Source organism: Symphalangus syndactylus, chromosome 10 (genome assembly GCF_028878055.3).
Source record: "Symphalangus syndactylus isolate Jambi chromosome 10, NHGRI_mSymSyn1-v2.1_pri, whole genome shotgun sequence".
Classification (NCBI taxonomy): domain Eukaryota; kingdom Metazoa; phylum Chordata; class Mammalia; order Primates; family Hylobatidae; genus Symphalangus; species Symphalangus syndactylus.
Genome location: NC_072432.2, coordinates 32,071,744 through 32,090,324, shown reverse-complemented (window position 1 = coordinate 32,090,324; position 18,581 = coordinate 32,071,744). Strand labels below are relative to the sequence as shown.

Sequence of the window (18,581 nt, the reverse complement as noted above, 5' to 3'; positions counted from 1 at the left end):
CGACTTAGCTCAGATTGCAGGGAATGGAGCATAGCATAATCCATGAGAGAAAATTGCAAAGTACAAAATCAAGGATATGTGAATCAAAAAACCTCAAAGCAACTCAGCTTGGCTGGCGTGCAGGGTTAAATTAGTGGAAACAACAAGCAATACATCGAAAGAGGACAGCACAGACTAGATCAAGGACTAGACAAAGGATTTTGCATGCAATAGCCTAGTAAAGAGTTTGAATTTTACCTGGTAGATTTGCAAATAAATGGGCAAGTGTATGAGGGAGAGGGAGGGTGGGGGAAAAGGATGAGAGAAAGAAGGACATGTGTGCACTGGTACTGATGACAGCTTTATATATTTAGTGGATACAGTATTTATAACTTAGGGTAACAAAGTAGAGAACATAAATAGGAAAAAAAAGAAAATAGCTTACCATGCTTTCCCCTAGAAATATCCACATACTGGCAGAGTCTGGGATGGGTGATGGTTTTAAGGATTTGAAAGCGCCCTAAAATTTTGATGGAATTTGGTGTGAGAGGAAGCCCATTGCTTCCACAAACATCATGTGGCAGAGCCGAGGCAAAGAAGGTAAAGGCTCCCATTTCAGCGTCCTTCAGGGGAAACATTTTTGGAGTCCTAGGTCTTCTAAGATAATCTGGAAAAGGAGAGAATTTTAGGACAGACCAAACATTAAGCCAGACAGACCAAACCTTAAGCACAATTAACACACAACTTGGAGGAAAATGTCAACCTGAACACTTCACAGTAAAAATATCAAAGTAAGAAAATTCTAAAATGTCAGAGGACAAAACAACTCAGCATAAATTTATATTGCAGCTCTAAATCAAACTCTAAGATTTTCAATGCAAAAAAAAGAAAAGATTATTCCATTCTCAATGACATCTGACAGTTTAAAGAGTAGAGGAAGTTTGTTACTGCATCTTCATATTATTATAAGGCTCTTCTCTTTTTTTTTTTTTTTTTTGAGACAGTCTCACACTGTCACCCAGGCTGGACTGCAGTGGCATGATCTCCGCTCACTGTAACCTCCGCCTCCCGGGTTCAAGCAATTCTCCTGCCTCAGCCTCCCGAGTAGAGGCACCCACGACCACACCCAGCTAACTTTTTGTATTTTTAGTAGAGATGGGGTTTCACTATGTTGGCCAGGCTGGTCTTGAACTCCTGACCTCGTGATCCACCCGCCTCGGCCTCCAAAGTGCTGGGATTACAGGCGTGAGCCACCACGCCCAGCCAATAAGTCTCCTTTCTTTACTAAAGATTGAATAACCCACACACCATCGACAACCTTCCTTCTCATACAGTGAGGTAGGTCAGGGAAGAGGGAATATAGGTACCAACTAGTAACTAATCAACGACCTTATTAATAGTAGTAAAGCTTAAACTAGATTAAAAGAAGGCTCTAGAATATTAAATAATCAATTTTCATTTTTATGCTAGATATTTTACATAATGTATGATCTGCTTTAATCCTTTTAATAATCCTGATAGAGCTATTGGCTCCAGTTTAGAGATAGTTATTCCATGTGTGTAGCATGAGGCATCCTATTTGCACTTACTCCAAAATAAATGATGCCCCCAAAATTGTGTAAAGTAGTTGCCTGGAGAGTAGGAAACTTGCTTCATATCAATCTGAATCACACTAAGGCAACCATAACAACAACAACAAAAAGGGTCTTCTGACACAAAAATCTTTTACCCATGGACTTCACCAAAAAGACATTCTACTGGTAAAGCCCTGCATTTTTCCCTTCTCAGCTTTCATTATAAATATGCTGGAATTCCAATTGAATAAAATCACTTTGACAAGAAACCTTACTGAAATCATTAAAAATAAAATATTATAAAATGTATAAACCCTTAACAAGGAAGAAAAGAGAAACAGGCCATGAGGTGATGAAAGATTTCTAGAAACTTGTACAAAACAAAATATATATGGAAGAGTGAAGAAGAAAGAAATAAGCTACAACCTGTAATAGTCAAGAGGTTTGTTTGGTCCCTTCAGATTCAGAGGCTTCAGACTCAGAGAAGGCGGGAACAATGGTGAACAGCAGTCAAAGAGGGTTTGAAATCAGAAGGGTGAAGTGTTGAATAATTAGAAGCGTCAATTCTGCCACCAGCCCCACAACATAGGCAGTTTCTATATAGAAATATAGTTATTTCTATATAGAAAAAGAAACAGACAAGGTTCTTCCCTAAAGAAGCTGAACAAACTGAGAACTACACTAGTTGCTATGGACACTGGTGAGAAGAGCAAACTGCTCACAATTCTGGAATTTGTAGACCCCAGCTAAGATTTGGCTGTGCACCCAGCCATCCTAAAACAAAATGTATCAGTCAATAAGCCTGTCCATATACGCAAAGCTCCCAGGAAGCCTTAGCTCTTAAATAATGTCTGGGAATCATCAGATGGTTGAGGAAAGACTACAGTATCAAGGGCAAACAATGAAATAAGCCTCCAAAAATTTGGCTTTGGAAGCAACTGAAATAATTTATGAAAAAATACCGCAAAAACCAACTCTAATAAATACAGAGAGATTTGAGAAGGTATTGCATCCATTACATAAAACAAGTTATAGAAAAACACATTATACAAAAGAATAAACAGAAATGGCCAATAGATACATGAGAAGATAAACAACCTCATGAATAATCAAGGAATTGCACATTAAAACCACAAAAAATTTTTATCTACTGGACAGTTAAAAATTAAGAAATCTGATAACACATAATGTTAGAAGGATGTGGAAAAATAGGATCTCTAATTTGCTGTAAGTGGGAGTGTAAATCAGTAAAATCACCAGAAATGTTTTACACTATCTTGCTATTATATTCCTACAGAAACTCCTACACACACACACACACACACACACACACACACACACACAGTGGACCTGTGCAAGAAAGATCAGGGCAGTATTGCTCCCAATAACCCCAAACTGGAGATAATTTAAATCTCCAATGGTAGGTAAATGGTTAAATAAATTGTGGTATATTCACCTGTATACATAATGAAAAATAAGCAAACTGTAGCCATATTTAATAGCATAGACGAATCTTAGAAATATAATATTGAGTGAAAAAAGTAACACAAAATATGCCAATTTTCATAAAACTCAAAAACAAAAAATAAAATAATTCTGGAATATTTACATCTATTGTAAGAATATATTCAATAAGTAAGGGAATTTTTAAAAAATACTCAGAATATGGGTTACTACCAAATTAAAGCAGGGGTAAGGTTAGGGAAAAATTCACAAGAAGCTTCAAAAATCTTGAGTAATAGCCTAGTTTTTAGCTGGTGAATTAATGGGTGTTCATGTTATCATTATGCTTGGTAATTTCCATGCTCTGTATCTATATTTATCTACATATGCGTGTGTTAATACCACATATTTCATAATTTAAAAAATTTAAATAAAATGATTCTCAACAAAGACAAAAGAGTTAAATAGGAAAAGGAAAATCTTTTTTACAAATGGTGTTGGAAAAAGATATTCATACAAAAAAATAATAACCTCAACTTCTACTGATACATCCACAAAAATCTAAGATGGATCATAGGCTTAAGTGTAAAAGGTAAAACTGTTAGTCTTCTAATTGAAAACATAAGAGAATATCTTTACAATCTTAGGCTAGGCAAAGATTTCTTAGAAATGATATAACAAAGCACTAGCCACAAAAGACAATTTTGACAAAGTAGACTTCATCAAAATTAAAAACATCTGCATATCCAAAGGCACCCCTGAGAAAATAAAAATTTGAGTTAAAGAGAAATATTATTTACATCTGTCTATATATACATATGACATTATGTATCTACATATGACATTGTATATATATATGACCTTTTAAAATCAAACATATGTGTGTCTGTATATAATTGACCTGTATTCGGAGTCTATAAAGAAATACCACAATTCAATAATAAAACAAGCCAACACATAAATAGGTAAAAGTCACAAACATATTTTCACAGAAGGCATGAAAATACTCAATAAGCACATGAAAAAGTGCTTAATATCATTAATTGGGGGAAATGAAAATGAAAATCCCAATGATAAACCTTTACAATGGCTAAAATTAAAATGACTGGCAATAACAAGTGTTGAGGAGAATGTGGAAGTGGAGCTTTGCTATATTGCTAGTGGGAATGTAAAATGGCAAAAGAATTTTGGAAAATATTTGGAAAACTTTTCTAAAGTTAAAAATATCCCTAACTTGTGACTCAGAAATTCCACTCTTTAACCAAGAAAAATGAAAACATTTGTCCATAAAAAAAAAATTGTATGAATATGTTCATAGGAACTGTACTCTTAATAGCTAAAAACCAGAAGCAACGCAAATGTCCCACAAGTGAATCGATTAACATATTTGTACCATGAAATTCTATTTAACAACAAAAATGGAACAAACATGTCAAAAGATGGATGTACCTCAAAAACAAAGTTTATGGAAGAAGCAGACACAAAAGAGTGCATACTGTATGACTCCATTTAAATGTAATTCCAGAACTATAGTTCTTAACTATAATATTAATAAAAAAAAATCAGAAGATAGTACTGTAGATGGGGAAGGGGGTTGAATGAACAGAGAAACAGAGGAACTTTCTGTAGTGGTAGAAATATTCTCTATCTTGATTGTGGTGGTAGTGGTTCTATGGATGAATACATGCATCAAAACTCATTAAATGGGCCACTTAAAATCAGTGTGATTTAATATGTATCAATTTTATCTCATACAAAATAAAAGAGCTTATGAGAAGATAAACACTGCCATACATTTTCAAAGCATCAAACGTAACTAGAAAATTTTAAACATTTCAGAGAGAAAAAAACGATTCCACTATCAACAAGTTAAAGTGAGACTGGCATTCTCATCAGCAATAATGAAAGTCAGAGCCTGGTGCAGTGGTGTGTGCCTGTGATGCCAGATACTTGGGAGGCTGAGGTGGAAGGATCACGTGAGGTCAGGAGTTTCAGACCAGACTGAGCAACACAGTGAGACTCCAGCTCAAAAAAAAAGGAAAAAAAAAAGAAGACATGGAAGGATTGAGAGTTGAAGGAAAATACTTTTGATTCTATATACAGCCAAATTATCAGTCATAAGAGCAAATTATAATTTATAGCCATACAAACATTAAAAAATAAAATTACCTTTCACATGCCTTTTGTGAGCAAGTTTCCCTAGGATATATTCCAGGGAAATAGGGGGAAGCCCAATAACAGAAGATGAGGGACTAAGAAACAATGTTATTTACCCAAGAATGAATATAAACCCAGGATAGGAGCAATACAAAAGGACTAGAATGCAATCTGTTCAAATTAAACAGAAAGCCACTGGGCTTCAAGGGGAAAATCTTCAAACAGAGGAATGGGAGCGTCTATGTGCATCATACAAAGAATGAGAAGACTCAGTGAAGAAAGCACATTCACCTACCTATTCCCCAGGAGAAAGCAGAAAGGCAATTAAGAAAGTGGGGACAGTTAGGCCGGGCGCGGTGGCTCACGCTTGTAATCCCAGCACTTTGGGAGGCCGAGGCGGGCGGATCACGAGGTCAGGAGATCAAGATCACGGTGAAACCCCGTCTCTACTAAAAATACAAAAAATTAGCCGGGCGTGGTGGCGGGCGCCTGTAGTCCCAGCTACTCGGAGAGGCTGAGGCAGGAGAATGGCGTGAACCTGGGAGGCGGAGCTTGCAGTGAGCCGAGATTGCGCCACTGCACTCCAGCCTGGGCGACAGAGCGAGACTCCGTCTCAAAAAAAAAAAAAAAAAAAGAAAGTGGGGACAGTTAAAAACTATGTAATTACACAGTCCAAAATATAAAGCATGCTCAGCTACGGCATAATATTTTGCCCTTGGCAGGAAAGAAATAAAAACCCATTTGACCTTGATATCATAAATAATCTCCTTAGTATGGCACAGGGATCATGAAGTTAAAACTCTGGGGAAAAAAAACACATCGGAGCATACAGCTTGGACTTGCTCTAAGTAACAACTATAAAGCCATAATACTGTAAACATTTTATTGTTTTTTTATTGGTTTTTGGCACGTGAACAAAGCGCAAATATTATAGTTAAGAAATATATTATTAACTTTGACAATGTACAAGTAAATGTCCAGCTAAGAGAAAGTGGGAATAAATGTAGTTTCTGAAGTGATAAAGAAAAAGGTAGAATCACTACTTTTCCCGTTTTACCAAACAAGGAGTCAAATATATTTTCAAAAGTTGATGTGAAAAAAGTAGTTTTCATATATTATTTTGAATTATAAAGTAACCAATACAAAAACTAAAAACGATGATTATGACTATTCCAAAATTCAGAGAAGAGAGACTGTGAATGCTGTGGGCTATTTCAAGAAGTCAACAGAAAAAGAATTAGCAGTTTAACTTAGGGCTATCTCAAGAAGTCAACAAAAAGAATTAACAGTTTAACTTATTATTTAACCTACAGACCTAAAATTAGAAAAGGTCAAAAGTGGTTATCTTTGAAGAACAGTACTGAGAGTAGGACAGGTGAGACAGTTGCACTTTATTATTCAATCCTACTATGCTATACTACCTGATTTTTTTTTTTTTTTTTTTTTTTTTTGAGACAGAGTCTCACTCTGTCATCCAGGCTGGAATGCAGTGGCACGATCTCGGCTCACTGCATCCTTCCACCTCCCGGGTTCAAGCGATTCTCTGCCTCTGCCTCCAGAGTAGCTGGGATTACAGGCGCCTGCCATCACGTCCGGCTAATTTTTGTATTTTTAGTAGAGATGAGGTTTCACCATCCTGGCCAGGCTAGTCTTGAACTCCTGACCTCAGGTGATCCACCCGCCTCGACCTCCCAAAGTGCTGGGACTACAGGCGTGGGCCACCGCGCCCGACCATTTGATTCTCAATCAGATGTCTTTATCATTTACACAGCTGAAAATAAAATAACCAAATAAAGCACAATGATCGAAAAAGATAAAACACTAATTAGCATAATCAGTGTTCTTTTTCCACTACCTCTTAGATGGTTGTACATAAAAAGGCTCACACACAAAATTACACACACATACATTTGCTTACACCTGGTGAAAAACTACTGGGGGAAAAAAACGCAGAGGTGAGAGATTAGATGGGGGAAACAACAGTGCAAGCAGTTGGGCTTGAAAATTCATTCATTCAACAAATATTTTGAAGCCCCTATTTAGCTGGTGGGCAAAGGATAATGAACAAGTCAGAATCTCTGCCCTCAAAGAACTTAAGAGTTTTAAACGACTCGAATGGGTAAAGAAAGTAAAAAAAATAGGGCAAAAGATGCTGATTTTATCATGAATAAGTTTCACATTTCTTCAACAGCAAAATGATACTAATTCATTTATTTTATATATACATTCTCTCAAGAGGTTATTTTTGTCTCAAATAGATAGAAACCAGGACAGGGGTCCTTGAAAAGCAGCCACTGACAATCCTCAAGTAACTTCCTTCCTCTGCTTCACTTTATCCTACTGCTCAAGGGGGTGTTACACTTCGACAACTGATTTAAACCTCGAGGGCCAGAAACAAACCAAAGCAAAATTCTGCCTCCATGGTGAGTAACGGAGGGGCGGACTCTAGATTCTCTAACCTCCTCCTTTAGCCTTCCTTTGAGGCAGTGACAGAGCGACTGCTAAGCCTACGGTTCCCAAAGGACTCAGGTGAACCTGATTCACAGGAAAGGCGGGCTGTAGCTAGGGATGGAGACAGTACCTATCAGCAAGCGGCTCCACAGCTCGGTTCTCTATCAATTCTGAAGACATGCTCCTGATAGTCCTCTACCTCCCACAGACCCCACCCACTACGACACGGAAAACTGGATTACCCAAATACCTGCCTCTGAGTCTGGGGACGCAGGCAAGCACAAAGACAAGAGGGATGGAGCTTCTACACAGGGCCCCAGCGCTGTCGCTGTGGCTGGTGCTGCCGCTACGGCTTAGTGCACCAGACGCTGCATTTCAGGTTCTCCTCCAAAAGAGGCCGCTCCTGGAACGCCGGGAGCTCAGACGTTGCCCTTCGCCCGCCTGCCAAGTCAGTCAGCCAAGGTTCCCTTCGCGGAACCCGGCCAGGAGCGCGAGCCTGGCCTTCCCCAACACAGACCCGAGCTTTTCACCCTCCACCCTCCCCTCAGCCTGGCCTTTTCTTCTGCCCTCACAGCCACCGCGACCCAACGCTGAGGAAAGACCCCGACTTGTGGCGTCCTTCCCCTTGCCCAAACTGGCCACAAAAGGACATATAGCGAGAGAGAAAGAGGTGCGGAGGGCCTGGGGGGGTCGATTGAAAATACTGGGTGAGGGAATGGAAGACGAGGAGCGTGGTGTGGCAGGTTAATGGGACTGAGCCCAGGAAGAGGAAGAAAGAATTGAGGGTTGAATCTGTAGAACACTCAGGCTTTCAGCAAGGACACCTCATTGGGTCCTTTCTCACCGCTATAGTACGCGGGTGGTTGTCCCTACATGCTTCCTGCTGTGGCTGTCTCGGAACCCGTGTCCTCCGCTTCATGTGAGTGACGTCGTGGAGGGTCACTCACTCGGGGATCGCGGATTGCGATCGTAGGGGTCTTCCTTCTCTAACTTGCTTCCAGGAGAGAGGACCTGGCCTGCGGGTGCTAATGGGTAGTCCGTTCGCAGCAGGACCAGCCCTGGCCTGAGGAAACGGGAAAGAGCTTGAGGCCTTTTAAAGGAGCCACGTTTGAGAAATGGGATGCAGGCCTAAGTTAAGAATGCTACAGAAAAATATCGATCCCTAAGCGTATTTACTGTTATGTGAATGTGTGTGTCAAAGGACTTGGGTGATTTAGGGGAGAGGAGGGTGAAGACAGGAATTTATTCATTGAGCGAATAGTTATAAAGCGTCCACTGTATTCCAGGCCCCGTTCTAAGCATTAGGTGAACAGCAGTGAACAAAACAGACAGAAATCTGTGTCTACTTGTGCTCACATTTTAGAGAGGAAGGCACATACTAAGCAAAGTAATTAGAAACATACTGTATTTTAGGTCATGATAGTCCTGAAGAGAAATGTAAAGCAGGAAAGAAGGATATAAAGTGACACAGGAAGGTCTTGCTGAAAAGATGACTTTTAAGTAAAGAGCTGACAGAAGTGGGAGATTTAACCATGCGAATATCTTGGGAAAGTGCAGTCAGACAGAGGGACCAGCCATTGCAAAGGTCATGAAGCAGAAACCTGCTAGAATAGCAAGGAGGCCTGTAGCGCAGAGTTGAGTGAAGGGTTTAGTCCTTTACTGGAGATTAAATCAAGGCGAGCAGGTCATGAAGATCTTGAGGACATCTAACTTTTATTCTAAATGAAATAGGACTTTGGAGGGTTTTGAGCAGTAGAGTGATGGGCTCTGACTTCCTTTTAAGAGGATCACTCTTTAAGGAAAATACACAGAGGAGGACATGGTAGGAGAAAGGAGACCAATAAGAAGAGTTTTGCAATAATCCAGAGGAAGTATAGTGGTGGTTTGACTATGGGTGGTAAGAAATGGCCAGTTATATTCTTGATGCACTTAATTTGGATATGTAAGAGTATTATAGATGACAGGGTTAATTTTATTTAATTAGGCTTTGGAGGACACTTGAAAAATGAATTCCAGTGTGAGTTTCAGAGTGGCAAACACAAGTTAAAATCATGGCTTTGCTATGTGGTACTTGAAGGGATTCAGATAAGTCATGTAATTTTCCTGGATCTCTCTATAAAGTGGAAATCATATCTGTCAAGATTGCAAAGATTAGGGTGTATTATAGGTATTTAATGACAAGGTATGTAATGGGCCTAGTCTGCAAATCTAAACCAGGTAAAAGATGGCCTTATTGTGAGGTAAGAGGGTCATGGGAGGCCAAGGCATAGTCCTTTTTAAATTGTATGGACTCTTTACTGGGGAGGAAATTTTTTGTGTTAATGACGATGGTATTTAGAAATGCATGGACTGGCATCTCATAGCTGTCCACTCTATAGTCTTTCCTTATAGCCATCCTTTAAACCCTCCAGGACCCCGTATGTCCTCATCAGTAAAGGGAAAGCAGGCTCTCTGGTAAGGGAAACAAGAATAAATAGGAACTTTCATAAAAAAGCAATTTTAGGCCGGGCACGGTGGCTCACGCTTGTAATCCCAGCACTTTGGGAGGCCGAGGCGAGCGGATCACGAGGTCAGGAGATCGAGACCACGGTGAAACCCCGTCTCTACTAAAAAATACAAAAAATTAGCCGGGCGCGGTGGCGGGCGCCTGTAGTCCCAGCTACTCGGAGGCTGAGGCAGGAGAATGGCGTGAACCCGGGAGGCGGAGCTTGCAGTGAGCCGAGATTGCGCCACTGCACTCCAGCCCGGGCGACAGAGCGAGACTCTGTCTCAAAAAAAAAAAAAAAAAAAGCAATTTTAGATACTCTTTTTATAGGTTTTGGCAAAGATTGATAAAAGACCTATGGAATTACTGCTGGTTGCTGCGCTTACATACTTTGAGTGTCTTCAGATGCATTGTTCTCAGCGTATTTAATTTTCTTATCTTCTTTAAATTCTGACTTTTGATACATATGATTTAAATCCTAGCAGGAATTTTCACCTAGTCCTAAAAGGTACCACATTGCTTTGCACTATAATAAGGACGGTCTTTCAGTGTGGGATATTTTATGTACACTATAATATTCTTACATATCCAGTAATTAGATTGTGTAGCAAATCAGGGAAAGAAGTTGCAAGGCAAGAATAGGAATGAAGGGAGGAGAAGAAAGGAAGAAAATGATTAAAATTACTATATTCCATCAATTCTGATATACACATTTTTCTCATATTTACATCTCTGAAATAGGGATGTATTTTTAAGTTGTTGACATCTTTAAATCACTGTAGATGAATTGGCAGTTGTGAGGTATTTGTCATTGCCCACACTTACACACACTTAGTCATAACTTAATCTTGTCATTATTTCAGTTGAGTTACATATGCAGTATTGGCATATAGTTGTTGAGTGTAATTTCCCTTTTAAAGATCATTTAGAAGATTATGATTAGCATTAGAATGAAAAGTTACTGTGTATGTGGGGAAACAAAAGGGTGATACAAGATAAAAATCCAGAGTTAAATTTAAAAGAAGTCTGTCAATAAATAATGTAGGATGTGTCTAAGTGATAAGAAACCATTGGGTCAGTTGATTCAATAGTGGTTTTTTTCATAATGTACATAAAATAATAGAGCTTCTTGGGATTGAAGCCATTTTACAATTGATGGCATTTTAGATTTCTTGTATAGTATTTAAAGCTTCCAACAAAAATGTAAATTTTTACCTCCTGTAATTCTGAAATAGTGAAATTAGAGGTTTTGAGTAGAGACACTTTCAAATTTGTGTAGCGTTCCTATATAGCATAAGAATTCTAAAATTAAAAGTCTGCCTGTAAAACTTTGATTTCAAAGTAGTTACTTATGTTTGATTCCCAATGTTGTCATCATGGGGCAGAGATTTTGCTTTTTAAAAAAGATTGCAGGCAATTTAGATGGTGTGGGGAGGACTACTGAGGACATTGCTCAGTAAACAAAAATGATAGTGAAGATCTCAGAATCTCAAAAATCATCTTTTGTGTGTGTATTTTAATGATTAAGATGTACTATAAATTCATGTACAGTATTTGGGATTCTGCATTAGAGGCATCGTATCAATGGCTTTTTAGGTTTGATGAAATATGATAATTAACATTGAGAAGGACAAAATTAATGTGAAGGGACAGAATGATTTAGATAATATGTTTCAATAGCTTTTGTCATAAAAAATGCATTATTACCATTTTAATTTAATAAAGGAAAAAGGAAAGGTCTTGATTCTCACCAAACACAATTAACATACTTGGTCTACAGTTTTCTGTGCTTTTCTCTTCATAAATGTTTTATATTTTCAATTACTGTGCATGTAATTGTTATATCTATTTTAATCTCACAGTCTAATTTTTTTTAAATTTTAGTCTAGAGACTTAAACCAGCACTTCCTAAACTGTTTTAGAGAATACTAGTTCAAATAAATGTTAATAGTTGTTCCTGTGTTAGGATTCTGTCATTAAATATATTGGAAAATGCTTCGTAATTATATCCTTTAGAGAAATTATAGCTAGAGCATTAAAAGAGCTAACTGCAGCATCAGACAGACCTGAGTTTCAATCCTCATTTACTATGTATTACATGAGGCAAATTAATTTTAATTCAAGTTTTCTTCTCTGTATAATGGAGATTATTACAGTATTCGAAACTGACTTGTGTAAAGCATTTAGCCAGCCATAGTGCATGTTCTACAAATATATGTAGTTGTTATTATCATCTATGAGAAACCTTATGCATATTAGAAACTCTGAGGATTTAAAATTTTGAAGGTTGACTTATACTCAATGTAAAATTGAAAAATCACAGGGGAGTAATTAGCATAGAGATTAATGAAATGAGTACTGGGTTGAATGGTAAAACATTTATTTGAGCTTTAAGCAGTATTGTTGTTAAACTGTCGCTGTGCCCTAAGCGTAACATTATTTTTAAAAATGTCTTCAACTGTGTTTCCCCCATTTGTCTGAAAGCTTAGTTAGTTCAAAGAACATGTTTATTTTTGTTCTCTACTATAAACCCAGCACATGACACAAAATCAGGGAGTATAAAGTTGGGGTCATGAACTTATTTTAGGAACCTGGTAGGTAATATAAATGGCAGACAACAGGGAGTAGTAAAGTGTCTGTCTGTCTTACTTAAAGACATTCACATCAGTTATTTCCAACACTGTTAGCCCTGGAAAAGAAAGATATCCCTGAACTTTGTCAGGCTAGTTTGTGATCCCTAGAAAAGATTAGTGATTAAGACCAAACCCTGAAGAACAGCATCATAAATGGGATAGATAAAGAAAAAGGAGCCCTGAAAGGAGGTGACAAGGAAGTAAGAGGTGAAATCAGGTGCAAGTAATTTTTTAAATTAAGAAAATTAAGTATAGAAAATTTAGATCCAAGGTCACACAGCCTAAGTATATATAAGCAAGCCCAAGGGTATATATACCCATTTTCCTCTGCCAGTGCTAGTGATCATTATCTGCACGTTACTAGAAAACATTAACATAAACTTATGCATCCAACGTATATTTTTAAAAAATTTAAATGATAATTAATCAACAAGTATTAGAAAACCTGTTTCCAGAGCTTCTGTTCTAAAGACAGCAAAGGGCTTTTAGCACTTGAGAAAAGTTCTGTTAACACACAGACATAACTAGAAGTGAAATATTTTTAGATTTCACAAGATGAGACTTCTTAATATTGGCAACATGAATAATATTTCCAGATAACCAGTTATCTAGGACTGGAGAAGAAGTGGAGTCTGGGCGCCAGTGCAGTGGCTCACACCTGTAATCCCAGCACCTCGGGAAGCCGAGGCGGGCAGATCAGCTGAGGGAGGTCAGGATTTTGAGACCAGCCTGGCCAATGTGGTGAAACCTCATCTCTACTAAAAATTCAAAAGTTAGTCAGGTGACAGGCACCTGTAATCCTGGCTATTTGGGAGGCTAAGGCAGGAGAATCGCTTGAACCCAGGAGACGGAGGTTGCACTGAGCCAAGATTGTGCCACTGCACTCCAACCTGGGCGAGAAGGCAAGACTCTGTCTCAAAAAAAAAAAAAAAAAAAAAAGGCCGAGCGCGGTGGCTCACGCTTGTAATCCCAGCACTTTGGGAGGCCGAGGCGGGCGGATCACGAGGTAAGGAGATCGAGACCACGGTGAAACCCCGTCTCTACTAAAAATACAAAAAATTAGCCGGGCGTGGTGGCGGGCGCCTGTGGTCCCAGCTACTCGGAGAGGCTGAGGCAGGAGAATGGCGTGAACCCAGGAGGCGGAGCTTGCAGTGAGCCGAGATTGCGCCACTGCACTCCGGCTTGGGCGACAGAGCGAGACTCCGTCTCAAAAAAAAAAAAAAAAGTTTTATCACTTCTTTTTATCACATTGTTTCCTTTTAGTAGTTACATATGTGTATTTAGTGTTTAGTTCATTTGTATTTCTGTATTTTGAAACATGACATTCTCTTTCCTAAACTTATGCTTGTTCTTCAATATGTATTATAAAAGTCATATTTTATGTAACTCACTCTTCCAATTGTATTTTGCAAATAGTTAACAGATTTATCAGCTCAGTAAAATTGTATTTTTTTCTCTTAGGCTAGGATTTATTATCTCTATTTTCCAAATTACTGTTAGAAGATTTTTTAAATGTTTTTGTATGAGTCAGAACATGAGTTTCTTTTTTTGATTTTTCAGCAACTTGGTGGGTATTTATTTTTGAAGCGACTGTCTAGAACTGTTGGCTTGTTTATGAGCATTATTCTATATGGACTATTATTTTAACAGTTTAGAAAAATACAGACCAAAAGAGTACAAAAATTCAAATGAAGATACCACCTTTTAAACTCTGCCATTTTTACCAAAATGAACACAGAATACCATGTTGTTACTTAAACATTTGCAAAGCCAGAATTGTAGAGAAAATATCTTAACAGAAATGGATATATGAAGAAAGTTAAAGTGAAAAAAAACAACTATGCTCTTCTGAATTTTGGTATCCTGAGTTACAGCATTTCTTTAGTTTTTGATTTTTTTTTTATTTTAGTCTAACATAAGTAATGATGAAATATACTCAACAGGTGAAATGTAGCTATCACAAACAATGAGTGTCTGATTAGGCAGAACTGGCAACTTCTACATCTCTAGCAAAGACATATTTGATGAATAATACTAAAATGAATGTGAATTAGTGGTGCATTTTAGAAAAATACATTTTGAAAAGATATGGTTCAAATAATCTTCTTCAAATATGAAAATTAAGAAAAAAACTAGAAAACTAGTATCTTAGTTGATATGAAACAAGTAGATTTAAGTATAGACTAATGCTCAAAAATGAGCCAACAGATCTAGACAGTCACATCAAAAATAAATACCAGCCAGTGTATTGTGGCTTTTCAGAATATTTTTTATATAGGATTGGTATTATATAATAATTTGAAATTTTCAAACAATCTGTTATGTGTCTATTATCTAGGTTTTATTCAAAATTTCACCATTAATATTGAGTGCTGCTTCATTTATTTAAAGTTAGAATTATTTCAGCAATGCTTGTATCATTGTTATACCTTGAATTATAAATTCTTGTTAAATCAGGTAGAACAGTTCATAGTATTACTAACGATTAACCCTCTCCATTGTCAATGTGATTATTTTTCTTAGTATGTGGCAGTTTAAACTTTAACATGGTGAATTAATCTCAGAATGTTTGCTTGCATACATTTTTCTGTACCTTGATAGTATTTTTTTAAATTTCTCTGAATTTATTATAAAACTAAAATTCTAATTTTTAAAAAAGACAACAGTATATATTGACATTATATCTGAACAAGCATATGATTAATATTTTCTTAATTGTTGATTTTTTCTTTTAATATTTATCTTTCCTAATTGACGTTTTCTTCTTGAAAATTGTGCCTAAGTGAATATACAGTAGAAAGATCCAGTATACAGAAATGTCAAAGAAATGAAGTCAGCAACTCTTTACTTTGGAACACAGATGTAATACTCATTAGCATAATTAAGGTTATTGTTATTGTTATCTCTTAGTGTACCTGAAGCTTTCTTTAAAATCTTTCAACCTTAAATGTGGCTAAATAGCCCGTTTTCTGCATTTAAGAACAAACTATATTTCCTCTTCTAAGTAGATTCAGGAATTAGTCTACTTAACATTTCTGCTATTTGTTTGGCTTGTTGCTCTCCATAGGAAAAATACTTTTCTAACATATTTATGTATTACAGTAGAAAATGTTTTTCCTTTCAGACTGCTTTTTCATAGTGTCCTATAGTATAAATTTATTCCTTTCACAGTGTAATTTATCACTTTTATTTTTCATCTAGGATTTTCTGCCGTCTCTTGGCAAAAATGGCAAATAATGATACTGTTCTGAAGAGACTGGAGCAGAAGGGTGCAGAGGCAGATCAAATCATTGAATATCTTAAGCAGCAAGTTTCTCTACTTAAGGAGAAAGCAAGTAAGAAAATTTAAAATATTTTAAGGAGATACTTAGAATGAATTCATACACTGACGGAGAAAAAATAATGTTTACCGTATAAGTTATTTAAGTTTTACTTAGAAGTTTCTGTTATATGTAGAAAAATATCAAACCTGAATTTCTACCTTCAGGACTTCAGTTGGTTTTGTTTGTTTAAATGTATTTTATTTTCAGTAGTCAATGTTAATGTCAGAATAGAAATTTTAAAATCTTTTGCTGTCACTAGTAGAAATAAATGCTTTCCTACATTTTATAAGCTAATGGCTTATCAAAACCTGTATTTACTCTCCAGAAACTTTATCAATTTTTTTTCTAATTTTAACATACCACTTTGTTTCTTTTTTTATAATGTTTCTTGAGATTTTAAAATTATTTTTCTTAAAATTCTTACTCTCTTTTTATTAAAAAGATGAAGAGATTGGACATGGTCATTGCTCGTATGATATAATATATGTTGTAAACCGAATTTTGTCTTCTATAGGTGGCCATTTCGTAGCCTCTTGATGAGCATTTTAGTTTTGCCAGTTTGAAAATCTTTCTACTTACTCTTCACCTTTATGTTATTCTTTGGTAGCCTACACTGGCAGTTTTTAGTCAAATTTCTCCCAATTTAGAATGAATGTTTTATAAAATCTCTGTTAATATCCTGTAAGGAAAATATTTCCTAGAAAAATAACCTACCTATATATAATTTTAAAACATATCTTAATCTTATATATAAAATAGAGAAGAGAAATAAAAAGAAAGGTATAAGTAGTAGTAACAATAATATGTATTTCAGTAAGTAATACTTCAGCAGGATTATACCACTAAAGGCAGTGTAAGAGGCTCACATGCCACATGATTCACATACATGGAATCATCAAGAATGCAATAGGTACAATGCCGACTAGTATAGGTATATAGTCAGACTGCGTTTGTTAGGTATCTCAGATACCAGAAGCAGATAGTGGTATAGATGATTTATTGAAAATGATGAGTGATTAATTAGATAATACTTTGAATAAAACAAGGTACAGTCTACTCTTGATTTATGTGGTACTTGATTCATAGAAAATTTAGGGTATAATAAACATGCTTAAAAACACTTTGTGTTTATATGTAAAGAATAGTTAAAATCTAGGCTCAAATAATTATTAATAGGATTTTTACCTATATAAATTTATAATAGGCCACTATAAAGTTCTGCAGGATGTGAAACAGTTCTTCATTTTGCAGGAGTATCCAGCATACTGCAGGACATCTGGCATTCTTGGCCTCTGCCCAATAAATGCCAGTACTAACAATCAAAAATAATCCTACAGATTTTCAAAATCCTACCTACAAAGCAGTACCAACCCCACTGAGAACCATTATTTTTCTCTTATATTTTTGTTACCCCATTGCACACCTTTAACACATACATTATATTTTGAGCAAATCCTTGAGTTATTTCACTCATTGAATGTTTGATTAGCTTAACTCAGACTTTAGCAATATTCAGCTTTTAAAAGGTAATGACTAAAAAGAAAGACATGAGAATAGTTTTTGCTTGGGTGGTAACGTCTCAGAAATTTTTTAAAAGTATATGTATAATTTAATATAATGCTTCTCTTTTTTTCAGTATCTGTTACTGACATTTTATTTTTTATTTTCAAAAATTTTTTTGAGACAGGGTCTTGCTCTGTTACCCAGGCTGGTGTACAGTGGCACTATCTCAGCTCACACTGCAGGCTCAACCTCCAAGGCTCAATCAGTCCTCCCACCTCAGCCCCCTGAGTAGCTGGACCACATGAATGTACCACAACCCCCAGCTACTTTTTGTATTTATTGTAGAGATGGGGTTTTGCCATGTTGCCCAGGCTGGTCTCAAACTCCTGGGCTCAAGTGATCCTCTTGCCTCAGCCTCTGAAAGTGCTGGGATTATGGGATTATAGGCATGAGCCACTGCACCTGGCCACATATTGACACTTTTGTGCCAGCTTCTTAAGTTATTTACCATTGCCCTTTATTATAGCTGCAATGCTGAAAAGGTGGTAATTTGATCTTAGTTAGCATCTTAATAGGAGTGAGGAAAATGATTCATAAACAAAGTCTTTCTGTTTTACTCTTATTTCATGTATTTTCTCCCTTTCTCTCTCTTAAATATCATGTTTGTTTTAATAATACTAAACTGGCATAAAGGCACTGGCCAAACATTTGGTTACACTAGAGCTAGTATTATCCTAGCTGTACTTATACTGGCTGTCTTCTTTTCAAATAGTATTCATACAAAACCTTTTTTAAAAACACATATTTTAACTGGATGTTCTTGATCCTAGTTTTGCAGGCAACTTTGAGGGAAGAGAAGAAACTTCGAGTTGAAAATGCTAAACTGAAGAAAGAAATTGAAGAACTGAAACAAGAGCTAATTCAGGCAGAAATTCAAAATGGAGGTAATTAAATATAGAAAATTTGAGTAATCCAGAAGTTAAGAAGTTGGCCAGTTACACTAACAGTGAGGAAAGAAGTAAGAATCTGTATC

General features: G+C 36.6%; 2 protein-coding genes across 11 annotated transcripts in view; one reads left to right on the top strand and one right to left on the bottom strand.

Moving 5' to 3' along the window:
- TBCK (TBC1 domain containing kinase) overlaps nt 1-8,208 on the bottom strand; it is a 270,052-nt gene extending 261,844 nt beyond the window's left edge. For 3 of the 8 annotated variants that reach the window (XM_055296816.2, XM_055296818.2, XM_055296819.2), the window contains exons 1-2: nt 7,859-8,032; nt 425-646 (exon numbers count right to left, since the gene is read on the bottom strand). In XM_055296816.2, the coding sequence (XP_055152791.1) occupies nt 425-617 (193 nt within the window). In that variant the 5' untranslated portion in view covers nt 618-646; nt 7,859-8,032. Of the gene's footprint in view, nt 1-424; nt 647-7,854 lie in introns of all 8 variants that reach the window. The other 5 variants (XM_055296817.2, XM_063611123.1, XM_063611122.1 and 2 more) reach the window with 5 other exon arrangements.
- The window catches only part of AIMP1 (aminoacyl tRNA synthetase complex interacting multifunctional protein 1), a 32,303-nt gene continuing 21,864 nt past the window's right edge, over nt 8,143-18,581 (top strand). The window contains exons 1-3 of one of the 3 annotated variants that reach the window (XM_055296822.2): nt 8,143-8,274; nt 15,924-16,057; nt 18,379-18,492. In XM_055296822.2, the coding sequence (XP_055152797.1) occupies nt 15,949-16,057; nt 18,379-18,492 (223 nt within the window). In that variant the 5' untranslated portion in view covers nt 8,143-8,274; nt 15,924-15,948. Of the gene's footprint in view, nt 8,524-10,638; nt 10,654-15,923; nt 16,058-18,378; nt 18,493-18,581 lie in introns of those variants that run through there. The other 2 variants (XM_055296821.2, XM_055296820.2) reach the window with 2 other exon arrangements.